The 13,116-nt window shown below is 34.0% G+C and overlaps 4 protein-coding genes and 4 pseudogenes across 8 annotated transcripts, besides 2 other annotated features; 5 read left to right on the top strand and 3 right to left on the bottom strand.

Annotated features, from left to right (window-relative positions):
* Window positions 1–370: part of a mobile genetic element that runs on past the window's edge.
* Window positions 371–485: 115 nt separating this feature from the next.
* Window positions 486–13,116: part of a mobile genetic element that runs on past the window's edge.
* On the bottom strand, window positions 1,255–1,782 carry TVAGG3_1059150 (protein of unknown function, DUF4107 family; the record flags this gene model as incomplete). The annotated part of the gene is made up of 1 exon (XM_051255962.1): window positions 1,255–1,782. One exon carries the CDS (start codon window positions 1,780–1,782, stop codon window positions 1,255–1,257), a length of 528 nt encoding a protein of 175 aa, XP_051081536.1.
* Window positions 1,981–2,659, bottom strand: TVAGG3_1059140 (annotated as a pseudogene). Its single transcript has one exon. A coding segment is annotated over exon 1 (679 nt).
* Window positions 3,758–4,156, bottom strand: TVAGG3_1059130 (annotated as a pseudogene). The gene has a single exon. A coding segment is annotated over exon 1 (399 nt).
* On the top strand, window positions 5,809–6,755 carry TVAGG3_1059120 (annotated as a pseudogene). The gene has a single exon. A coding segment is annotated over exon 1 (947 nt).
* On the top strand, window positions 6,991–9,000 carry TVAGG3_1059110 (phage tail repeat-like family; the record flags this gene model as incomplete). The annotated part of the gene is made up of 1 exon (XM_001298931.1): window positions 6,991–9,000. One exon carries the CDS (start codon window positions 6,991–6,993, stop codon window positions 8,998–9,000), a length of 2,010 nt encoding a protein of 669 aa, XP_001298932.1.
* Window positions 9,041–10,126, top strand: TVAGG3_1059100 (integrase core domain containing protein family; the record flags this gene model as incomplete). Its single annotated transcript, XM_051255961.1, has 1 exon — window positions 9,041–10,126. The coding sequence occupies one exon, from the start codon at window positions 9,041–9,043 to the stop codon at window positions 10,124–10,126; it is 1,086 nt and encodes a 361-aa protein (XP_051081535.1).
* Window positions 10,358–11,082, top strand: TVAGG3_1059090 (annotated as a pseudogene). Its single transcript has one exon. A coding segment is annotated over exon 1 (725 nt).
* On the top strand, window positions 12,171–13,001 carry TVAGG3_1059080 (KilA, N-terminal/APSES-type HTH, DNA-binding family; the record flags this gene model as incomplete). The annotated part of the gene is made up of 1 exon (XM_051255960.1): window positions 12,171–13,001. One exon carries the CDS (start codon window positions 12,171–12,173, stop codon window positions 12,999–13,001), a length of 831 nt encoding a protein of 276 aa, XP_051081534.1.

Genomic DNA, 13,116 nt, shown 5'->3' with positions numbered 1-13,116 from the left:
TACTGATCGATTGCTTATATTGAGTTTCTGCTTTGCAAACAAGTTGAGGTTATAATTGTAAGTTTATTTGTATGAAATAAGAAATAATATATGTGACATTTGGATTTTATGCTACCATTTTTCTAAACAGGTGGTAGTGAGTCATTCACTTAAATATTGAGTAATCTTCAATAATGTGTAACGAAGATTTCTCTGAAACCATTAAAATAACGTATATAAATAATCGTATGTCAAAATGTGTGCCTATTTCAATTTTGCACACATTTTGACAGAAATTTGAATGAAATTTAGAGGTTTTTCTTCAAATTTGAATGATGCTTGTCAGAAAAAGTGTCAAAATGTGTGCAAATGTGTGCTATGTTTTTTTCTCAATCTACATAACAGACATGAATCAGAGTGTCTAAGGTTATGGTTGCCAGCTAAAAGATTAAAAAAAAGAAGAATAACCTACAAATATAAAATGTTTTAAAATTACATCATAGGATAGTTAGTACACATATCTTCAGTACGGTGGCACTACGCGCCTCCTTACCCATTATATGTCAATCTGACACTTTACAAAACCACTAACGTATATTTTACATCGCAGATGCAATATTTCTAATAACCTTAAACTATTTCTGCCACGTAAAGTATTTATCACATAAACCACCTCATCTCACCTCTCTGTACGTTATATATTGTGCGCAGGTCATTGCCCATGGCAACTCCCCGCGACACAATGCACGTGCATGAAAAAATAAACGTTCTCACTAACGTTCTCACTAACGTTCACACAAACGACAACACTAACTTAACCTTAAATATTTACAAAGCCGCCAACCACTTCACTAACGAACTCACTAATGTAAAAAATAAATGTTCTCACTATCGTTCTCACTAACGACTTCACTAATGTTCTCATAAATTTTCCTCAATATCTTCATCATCAGTGTTAACCCTATTGTAGTCATACTTGAAGCCATAAACTTTCTCTAACTTCTTAACGTACAATTTACATAACTTACCTTCGTCATCGTATGGTTTAATGATATAACTATTTCTATCTTTATACACAGTCAATGAAAAGTCAACTGGTCTCGGATGTATTTGAAAGAACATGTTATGCTCAGGAAGGAAGAATAAATGTTTAAATGTATGTTTGTTATATTTTTCGATTTGTATGAGTTGCTTTTGTTCTGTCATTTACATCCAAATAAAAATTTTCAGTAAAAATAAAACTAACGTTAAAAATTTCTCATAACATAAACGTTCTCATTGCTTTATAACTCTCTTCCTTGGTTTCTTTTTAGTTGCTTTCTTAACATCTGTCTCCAACTTGACTGTCTTTCTTCTTCGTCCGTAATGATACCAGTTACTTCCACCAGTCAATGGGTCAAATGGTCTTTCGTAAGGGTTTCCATACATTCCATAGGGACCATACGGAAGAACTACTAGTGGAGAAGAAACATTTTCTTTAGTTCCATCGACTCTATTTAAATGCATTGTTTCACCTTTCATCTGGTCATTAAAGTCTTTTGCGTGTTTTGCAAACTCATCGTCCTTTCCTAAAGCATTTTCTAACTCAGTCGCAACCAAATTGGATGCTTTATTTATGAGCCCTATTTTATTTAATCTTAACTTCTTTGCAACCCAGCCTCCAATCTTTCCTTTATTTGCATCTAATGTCTTTGAAACCCTTCCTCCACTCATTTTATTTACTGCGTCATAAGCTCCAAGTGCTTTTGCTCCAAATGCTAATGCTTTTGTTCCCATTGCGCCTAAAGCTGCCCAAGCTACCATTTACACCATATTAAAATCATCTCTCTTCAATATTATCTCATAAAAGTTCTCGTTACTGGAGAAAGTCAATGAAACATAAACGTTCTCATTCATAAACTTCTTTCTTATCTCATCTATACGCTTCAAAATGTCTGAACAATTGCTAACATCTTCTACAACAGTTATTTCATCATGAATGACCTTCAAGAACAAGCTCATTTAATATGCTATTAAAATCATTTCAATAATGAGTCCATCTTTCCATCTTTAGGTAGCACAACATCTTTCATTGAAGAAGGTTCGACAAGTCTTATGTTAAACTTACTGACAAAGTTTGTTATACTATAATGCTTCGGCGGCGAATACATATAGTTTGAAAGACATAATATAGATTCTTCAGCAAATTCACTTATACTGGATTTTATAACAATGTTCTCACGAGACCAAATACCACCAATTGACAATCTTGTAAGCAATCCTGCTGAACCTTCTACTGTAAACGTCGATGGTAACATTCCACGAAGGTCATCTATTGACATCGTTGAGTCACTGAATTTAAATATTTTCTTAAAGCAATCGTCATTATCTAACCATGCAATAGCTTTGAAGTTTTCATTCGAATATACATCTGCTTCATTAAATGTAAAACCTGACTTCTTTGCAGAGACGACTTTAAAATCTATTGAGTTTGTTTCAAAATTATATGCTATGGTAACTTCTGAAGGTAATGGATGTCCTTCCGCAGTCAGTTGTTCTCTCACTACCGTTTGAAGCTTTGTATTAAAAACTTTCATGTCATCTCCTGTGTCTAGTTCACATACACAGCAACAGGAAAACTATCTTGCTTCTTTGTTTCATCATTATACCTCAAAACATTAAAGTTCTTCAATAATATTGTTCTTCCTGCTGGAATACTTCGAACCTGTCTGATTTCAATAGCTTTCTCACCTCCTACATACTCTACCCAGTGTCTTGGATATTCATAAGTATACTGACTTTCTTGAATTTTGGTTGGTTTCATCATAACATGTTCATAGTATATCTTTATACTCTTGTCAGTTAGACTCGGTGCTATGTTCTGAATATTTCTGACTTGCATTTTTAATGGAGATAAAATGAAGCATTTAATACATGACGTAGATGAAGACATGAATGAAACTACAGACAAACTTAACTCTTCTCTTATTCTTCCTTTCAGCAAGATTATGAGTTCTGTTCAAATGGTGTTATTTCTATTGTGGAAAGATGGGTTCAGGTAAGACATTTAACCTCATTCGTCATATACTCATAACAGAACGTTTAGGAAATGACTCATATTATGACCAAATCATTATATCAGCAACTTCAGACTCTATGGACTCAACAGCGAAAACATTTATGTCAAAAGTTCAAGCCTCTGTCGTTAAAGTTCCAGACAGTGAACTCATTGAATTTCTTCAACGTTACATTCGACGTAAGAGGAAATATTATGCCATCGTTGAATTTATACAGTCAGGAATGCAAAAGACTTCTGAGGAGATGGAAAGAATTATTGACAAACACCACTTACGTCATACTCAGGAGTTTACGATATGAAACGACTGACAAACTACATTCTATCAAAACTTTCAAAATACCCCTTCAAAAAATATCCTTCAAACACTCTTCGTTTGTGACGACTTCGCCGGAAAAGGTTTAGTTCAAAACCAGACTCACCATTAGCTAACATCATTACTAAAGTCAGACATTACCACTTAACTGTAGCAATACTTATGCAAACATGGAGGTTTTTAGCTTTAAACATAAAACGTCTCATAACTGACTTCGTTATCTTTCAAGGTTTCTCACGCTATGATATTGAACTCATTTGGAAACAGTCAGGTATAACATTACCTTTTGAAGAAATTTGGGAAGCATATAAGTCTCTCATCTCTCCTCGTTCATACCTTGAGATTCATATCATGACTAATACCATTAAAGTCAAAAATATTCCATGGGAACGACCAACATTGTTTTAAAGTTTAACCTTCAATTGACTGATGGTAAACAAATTCCATGCATCTCTGTCGCCATTTCTGTTAATATTTTTGCTGTCATTCATATCATCCACTTCCCCATCCGTTAGCTTTTGAGGATATGCGTTAGAATAGCTGTTCTTAAATGAAGGCTTTTCACCTTTGAGAGCATAAACTCTATAACTTTCTGCATACTTTATGTTTGAACCTCCTGAGCCATCATTGACATAAATTTTTATAGGCTTCCACCCTTTGTTCATGTTCCTGCTTCTTCCCTTAGCTCTTTTGTTCAGTAGTTCTACATCTTTATACACAGCACCTGTCTCAGTGAATTCAACAATATTTTCATTCGTTAGCTTTACATTCAAACCCTTGTCGAGTATATTGTTCATTTCATACATATAAAAGGTTTTTATTCTATATGAAATGAGAAGCAAATCCATCTTAGCTGGTGCCGTTAATGTTCCAATTGAACCAACATCAAATGTTGACTCACGAACGACAAACAATATTGTCATAAAGAACTATAGTTCAGAGTGTTTGAAAGAAAGAACCAGAGCTGAAATCCGTGAATTTAAACTCAGCTTCAAACGCTAACGCTACATCAGATGTTAAGTTAGAGTATCCACCACTGGACCAAATTCTTTCAAGAGAAGCCAACGACAACCCTTACACAAATGTTCAAACAAATCCTTCAGATAACGTAGACCATTACCTTCTTCAGTTATACCAAACAATTTTACTCAAAGACGATAAGAAGCTTTTGACAAATCTTATAAGCAAGAACCAAATAATTCTAACAAAGGAGGACCTTGAAAATGTTATCTCACGAATAACAGGGAAACAATGTGTCATTGACTATCTCGACCCTGAAATCGAATGCTGTGGTCAAACTCCACTATTCATGAAAATAGGTAACATCCGCATCATTGAAACACCAGGAACTACAGGAGTTGAGTTTAAGTATAAATATTCGAACGAGTATACAAAACTTTCAACAGAATATAAACTTTGTTTGAAATATGTTTTAGTAAATTAAAGCAGTCAGTCAAAAAATTTCAAGTTAGCAATTTGTATCTATCCAAAACTTCTTCAACAGTATCGAACTCATCTTCATAATGCAAACCTAATCTTATTGACTTTGGTGCAGTTTTCACTAACACAATATTTTTCTGTTCTCTTGACTGACATAACTAACTCATTTGTTTCATCAAACAGCAACAACCAAAGTTCATGACCTAATACATAACATTCATACTTTATATTTTTAGCTCTGAGTTCTCTTGTAAGCTGTTGCATTTAATATTTTCTAAAAAGTCAACTTCAACAGTCATTCGCACTGGTGCCTTCAGTTCTACAGGCTCTCCTTGAAAGTCAACAAGTCTGAATTGCATGTCTTTCAAATTATGAGGACTAATGCGAACCCATTTACCTAAATGAGTTGCTATGACAGGAACGTTTGGAATGAACATTGAATTGACTGCATAACAGAAGGATTTATATTCTACTGAACCTTTACTATTAACTCCTGAAATGCCTGTGACATTAGCTATTTTAGACTCAATGTATAAAAACAATTACCATAACATACGTATGGAACAGATTTCATCTCAATCGTTTTGTCAACACTTTTCAAAGGAAATGTCATATGGTATGCACCCAAAAGAAGTTGTACTCTATGACTCATTCGTGTTATCTTAAACTCCTTCGCATAACTGAACTTCAAAACTCCTGCAATAAGTTTAACATTCATTAAGTTTTCTTCGTTATCCTTGTTTATTGTAGTATTTATGAGAGCATTTAACACTCCAGCTAATGTTTCCATCTTATATTCTACATTATTGTGAAATCTTATTTCGTGCTTCTTTCCATCTATTTCAATCTCCATGAAATCTGTTTCATCTGTTATAACGAAAAGCGATAGTATTGAAGTCAACCATTCTGAATGCAAGCGCCTCATTCTGTAGACCTAAGTTTGTTTGTAGCTTTACTGTCCCGTATTCGTTTGGGTCTGTACTTTGCAAATAGAACAACATTTTATTCTCATTAAAATATGAGTATAGCTGCATATGCGTATGAAGCTGACAGAGCTAAACGTTTATATTTTGGTCAATACTCTCTCACACTTACTGACAAATATATTGTTATTTCTGATGGAAATACTGAGAAATATATAACATGGAAGGACTATGAAAAGTTTGACCCTATTTTAACTCCATGTACTATGCCATTCATTGTAAATGGTGAAATCGTCATGAAGAACGACACAACTGTTTATAGGTCTGTATATGAAGCTCTTGAAAGCATTCTTAACTTCAATCCTTCAGGGTTCGATACAAAAACAACTCCTTCGACAATGCCATTCATTGTAAATGGTGAAATTGTGTCAAAAAATAATGAAACAGTGTATAAGTCAGTGTATGAGGCGCTGAACTATATGCTTCATTTCAATCCTTCTGGTTTTGACCCACAAATAACTTCATGTACTATGCCATTCATTGTAAATGGTGAAATCGTCATGAAGAACGACACAACTGTCTCAAAGTCTGTTCGTGATATTTTAGACTACTTGCTTCATTTGGGTCCTACAGGATTTGACCCATATACAACTCAATGTCAAGTACCATTCATAAACGACTCAGCAGAAATAAAACTCAAAACGTCAACAGTAGATGAAGCAATTGCTGACTCATTGACAAAACTTCTTGATATAATAATGAGGTTCAATACATTCAAAACAACATATGAAACCTTTAAGAAAAATTATGACGATTTCTTTAAAATTACATACATCGAGCCTTCTGCTCCTCAAACACCAGACTATGCATGCCTTAAAATAAAGGCTGCACGGACACAAGTTAGAACATTGACTTTTGACGGAGATAATATCGTTAGAGACGTTACACCTGGAGACACATTACTTACGAAAGAATACTTAAAAAGTCATATCAGTGATTTTGTGAAAGTAGAACAAAGTGGAGCAGGTAAGAGTTGGTTAGGGTGGTTGTTTACTTTATTTTCATCAGGTGTAACAACTGCATCTCTTATAACCATGCAAAGTGAGATAGATGCACTCTGGGCTTTTCTTGGTGGCATAGATAGCATGAAGTTTTATGTTGAGTTTGCTAAATTACATGGAAATACAGGAAGTTTCTTTGACGGTCTCAAAAATTTATGGGGTAAAGTAACATATAATACAAAGAAACTAACTAACTGGGCACTCAAACGTAAAAATATGTTCGACGGACTTGCTTACAACCCTCGTCTCGGAATTATTGAACCAATTAATTTACATCCTTTAATGGCAGCAAGAGATTTAGATGAAGGAGGACAGGTGGTTCAAACAATTGTTGAAAATCTACTGAATATATATCCTGAGTTTAAAGAAGTTTTAACAGCAACAAACACAACAATTCGTGAAAACTGTATAGTGTTTAACACTGAAGATAATATTTTAGACTATATGTTCGTTGTTTTAGGTCAGTTAGCTAAGACAATAAAAGAGAAAGGTATTGACTCAGTCATAACAGTTGAAGATGTAATGTTAAGAAAGACTTTTGACTCATTGTTTCAAGAACCAAAAGAAGTAGTTAGTCTTTATGAAGTTTTGAACGCAATGCTGACAAAAATAAATGAAAGTGACACTGGTAACATAAGTGAAGCAAAAGTTGTTGAACTTCTTTCACAAAAAGCAGATAAAAACCACGTTCATTATATAACTTCAGACGAACAGATTATAACGGACTACCATGGATATTTAACACAGGATGAACAAATAAGCACTGAAGATGTTAATGAAAGAAGATATAAATACATTCGTGCTAAAGGTTATGACATAAGCTGTACTGTACATTATGACACGGGTAAAGCGCTAGAAGCATTTAGTTATAACGATGAAATTTATGCCTCTACTTTCTCTGTTAAAGGTGTATTAGTTGAACCAAGATTTACTTTGAGAGTTAAGTCAAAAATAACGTTTGAAGATGCTATTAAAAGTAAAGCTGACAAAGTTGAACTCGAAGCAATGAACAAAGTTTTGAAATCTCATAAACACAACATCTCCGATATAAATGAACTTCAAGCTACATTAGACAGTAAAGCCGACAAGAATCATACACATGAATCCTTCACTACTGTTAGAGCAGACGACATAATATTGAACTATACCCTTGGTTCAAGTGCACCTTTAGAGAATTCAAGTACAAGCGTAAAAGATACACTAAACTCCTTAAATAGTAAATGTATGAACATTGAAGGTCATGCCAGAAACTTTGAAACACATGAACTACCAGCAATGTTAGATAAGAAAGCTGACAAAGAACATACACATAAATCCTTCACTACTGTTAGAGCAGACGACATAATATTGAACTATGATTTGGGTTCAAGTGCACCTTTAGAGAATCCGAGTACAAGCGTAAAAGATACTCTTAACAATTTAGATAACAGTTGCAGGAATATCGAAGGTCATGCCAGAAACTTTGAAACACATGAACTACCAGCAATGTTAGATAAGAAAGCCGACAAAACTTATGTAGATGAAAATTATGCAAAGAAGTCGGAAGTAAATGCTGCGCTTAATGGAAAAGCCGACAAGAACCATACACATGAAGAATTTCAAACAATCAAGATTAAAGAAATTAAGGTATGCATCGAAATAGTAACAAAAACAGGAAGAAACGGTGCAACTGTACATGAACAAAGAATTAATCCTCCTACTTTTCCTAATGGTTTAATAACAAACAATATAAATATTGTAGATGGCAAAGGATTTATAAATGTTAAACATGAACTTCAAACAATAAAGGCTCAGATTCTTCAAACATTATATCCTATAGGCTCTATTTATACGTCAATGAATTCAACAAATCCAGCAAGTGTTTTAGGTTTTGGTACATGGCAGCAGATTGTAGACAAATTCTTATACTGTGCTAACTCTTCAAAGCAAACAGGAGGTTCGAAGAAAATTACTGAAGCAAACCTTCCACCGCACACTCATACAGGAACTACAAACTTTTCTGGCGACCATAGCCACTCATTAAGAGACCACCCATTATACAACTCAGAGTATGAAGCTGGCAATGACGTTTTATCTCCATCTTATAACAATGCAGCAAAAAAGATTTTTCGACAAACCGAACCGGGAGGAAATCATGTCCATACTTTCACAACAAATCCAACAGGCTCGGGTGCAGATTATATGCCACCATTTGTGACTATATTCGCATGGTACCGCGTTCAATGAACGCGCTTGAGCCTAGAATAAAATCTTTAACTTTACATAAATGAGCTTGAAAGAAGTATTCGAACAACATCCATGGAGGTCATTTAAGAAGTTCAATGAAGCTGCAAAGAGTTGGGGATTTACTAACAGAGCTGAAGTGAAAAGGTTCTTTGACAAAAATGTTGTACATCAAACAAAAATAAACCCTTACGACTACTTTTTACCAATTTACTCCAACACTCCTGACGCATACCAATTTGACACTCTCATTCAAAGCAGAAAAGGAGGACATAAACCATTCCTCATCTTCATTAATGTTAACACTCGTAAAGCTTTTGCGTATATAATGAAAAATAAAGGAACTCGTGAAGTGTTAAGAGTTTTACAAAAGTTTGTAGCAGAACATAGCCCAAGTACTTTAACATCAGACCAAGACAGTGCATACCTCAGCAATGAAATCACAGATTTTCTCATTAAGCATAACATAACTCACTACACTACTGAAGACCATAACCATAACATACTCGGCATCATAAACCGCTTCATAAGAACGCTCAGAGATTTAAACCAAGAGCGAGACTTTACCGAAGAAACAATGAAACATTTCATCGAAGTTTACAATTCCTCAACACATTCTACAACAGGGCATACACCAAATTCAATGACACAACAACAAGAAGAAAAGTATATACAAAAGAAACGAAGCCAAACACAAAATATCAGAAATTCAACACAATTTACCCTCATTCCTGGTACAAAAGTTCGTGTAGTTCTTGACGACAAACCGTTGACAAAGAAACGTTTAAGGTTAAGTAGAAACTATTATATCGTAGACTCTACGCAAGGTAATGGATATCTTATAAAAGCTGCTGACGACTCTATTGCGTTTTACCCTCGTCACAAATTAGTCGAAAGTAGTAATGGCAAACTTGCTGAAACCATTGACGAAGCAAAGCGAGGAGTGGTTATTGAAATACTTGGCTACAACATAAACGATGACACTTATAAAGTAAGATATGAAGGAGGCGTTGAAGATGTTATACCATCTAAGAACTTGAGAGAGTCAAAGCCAACACATCTGGGACCATTAGAGCGGGAGTACTGGAAAGACAAAAATAAGCCAGAAAGAATAAGAAAATTCTTCTAAACTTTTTCATTAGATGTAAATCAGACATGAATGAGAACAGTCATGTATTATTAATGGTACCATTTATTTTTGTCATAAATTTACACCAAAAATATATTTTAGGTGAAGAGGTGAGATCTCACCCGTTTTCTCACCTGTTTTCTCACCCTCACGAATTTTCATGAATTTCCTTAAGATAGAAAAATAAAGTTAGTTTTAAAATTATTTATTTTTTTATTTTGTATAAAAGATATGATTTCAACAATCGGCACAACAACAATTCAAACAACTACAGCACCAAACTCGCTAGTCATGAATCCTACGTCAATGTTGGTAGAGATGAAAAGCTTTATTCCTTCTTCATATACTTTTGAAACAGAAATCCAGAAGATAAAGCAAGAACTTTTAACAAGTAATTTAGACTGTAGTGCGAAAGATGAAACAAATGAACAGTATCTTTATGAAATGGAGGACCTCATCGACCATTTGCCTAAACTACCTGAAATTCAGCAGCAAAAACTAACTATTCCTGAATTCGACGAAATTGAAGTCAAAGCAACTGACTCAGTAGAAATTAAGAAATTCATACGTAAAGTAAATTATGAATTCCTTGGTTTTCATTGCAACCATAAAGTTATGGACAAAGATTGCGACATGGTTTATAAAAATATTTCTGACCTTTACAAATCCGAAGAATTTAAGACATACGATAACTTTGTTTCATTAGTTGCAAAATGTGTATGGCAGATAAGAGATAAAGATAGAAGAGGTAAAGTATGGAATGAACAGATAAAACCAGCAGCTTTTGAGTTAAAGAAAACCATTGACGCCTTAGTTGTTCTAGCTGGTTTTATTTCAATGTATAACGCAAAAACGATGCCGCAATGTTCAAAATGTAAAGCAGCAATAAGAAAATATAACTACTCAGTCAAAGAGATAGAAAGAATGCGAAACGACTATGCAGACTTAAAGAAAGAAGCAGAGAAGCCGGTAGAAAATAAAATGGACATGTTAGAATTTCTGAACAAAAACTATCCAACTGCTGACGATTTCCTTTTATCTGACGTCAAGAAGAAGTATAAAGAAACTTTCGGTATCGTTAAAACATTCGATGTACTAAAAGAAGAAATAGAAGCTACGAAATTGTTTAGGATTTCAAATATACATCGTACAATTCATGTAAAACGCTTGTGAAAAAGGAGGTGAAAAATTAGGTGAAAAAACAGGTGAGATCTCACCTCTTCACCTAAACATTATTTTTGGTCAAAGCTTCCACGAGAGAAAAGATTCCTCATTCGCTAAGGATTCCAAAAATGAAAAAATCATTGATTTCGGCTGAGAAAAAACAGCAAAACCCTTCTTCCACGGGAACAAAGAAATAAAGAAGAAATAAAGAAGAAATAAAGTAAATTTTTTATTTATTCCCGTGAAAGATAGAGCACTTGTATGACACTTTTTATTCACGACAAACAAACGACAAACAAGACAAACAAAGAAAATAAGAAAATACGGCGCTGTCGCGGTTCGAACCACAGACCCTGACCCCTCCATAACACCACCTTAGACCACTGTGCTACGTAGCCTGTCGACATAAGATTTTATAAATTGCATATTTGACGTAAATTTATTTCCATCTGGCTTCCCACCGCATAAGATATTCATACGTGTTTGTAAGACATTCATTAAACTTCTTTTCTATTGCATCTAATCTTGCGTTATTTTTTTCAATAACTTGTCTGTATTCTTCATCATTGTTAACCAATTTTTTATCTACAAATTTTATTAGTGTTTGATTCACTTCGTTATGATAACGGTCATATTCTTTCAATACGTAAGTGAAGACAAAATGCGTCGTACCTTCAATCTTAAAGCTTAAAGAACTTTCAACACAGTTTGAGGGTCTGTCAGTGCGTCAATGAGATAGTATTCGAAGTCAGTCAATAATCTTTTTAAAGTCATTTCATACAGGATAAAATTTAATGTTGTGAAGAAATAGTGTTTATCTCAGAAAAATAACGCTAATTTTATTTTTATTTATTTTTTTATTTTGTATGTAAAGACAGTAATGTCAACATTAGAGAACACAACAACAATTGCTATCGTTCATGAAGCCATAAATGAAGAATACGAATACATACAGTATAACAAACAATTGAGACTCATTCGTTCAGTCAAAGATGACATGTACCAAATGCAAAGTATAATGAATGCTCTTCGTTCTACAAAGCAAGCATATCATTGGTTTGAAAACCAACAGACAAAAGAACTTTTAGAAGAATTTCCTCATATGATTGCTTCCCTCGGAAAACCGAGAGAAGAGATTCCGTATGAAAATCGCAAGAATTTGGCTCCTGGTTTGAAAGGTTATTATGTTCATAGACTTTTAGTAAATGCTGTAGCAATGTGGGCTTCACCTCGTTATGCTTGTTATATTTTCATGATGTTAGATGAACTATATAAAGCAGAACGTGGAGAGATGGAAAAGAAACTTCAAGCAAAAGATGAAGTCATTGAATCCAAAGACAAAAGCATACAGAAAAGAATACCGCGTTCAGTACCAAAAGGAAAGGAAAAGAGTTATAGGTATATGATATATACCGAAGAGTTGGAGAAAGAAGAAGATAAAGATATGGTTATGTTGCATTTAGTCAGAAGAAACAACAAGAGCTTTTATGACTTAGCTAAAATATATAAATCTGACAGAAACTGGTTCTATCGTGAAAACTTACCGATTTCAATGACACCGAATGAGCAAATAAAGGAAATTGTCAAAAATACTCTTCCTCAAACACACTATGACATCAAAGGTTGCACAATACTTACATTCAAAGAAGACTTAACATTACTGAAGGAAAAAATAACAGAATATTTCGATAACTTCAAAGAGGAAGAATAAAGTCACGACAACATTAACGAAGAAGTCACGACAACATTAACGAAGAGAGAATGAGGTGAAAAAAGAGGTGAAAAAACGGGTGAGATCTCACCTCTTCACCAAAAATATATTTTTG

This window comes from Trichomonas vaginalis, chromosome I, assembly GCF_026262505.1.
Source record: "Trichomonas vaginalis G3 chromosome I, whole genome shotgun sequence".
NCBI lineage: Eukaryota > Parabasalia > Trichomonadida > Trichomonadidae > Trichomonas > Trichomonas vaginalis.
Note: the sequence above shows the minus strand (reverse complement) of the source record. Positions and strands in the feature narration are given on the sequence as shown.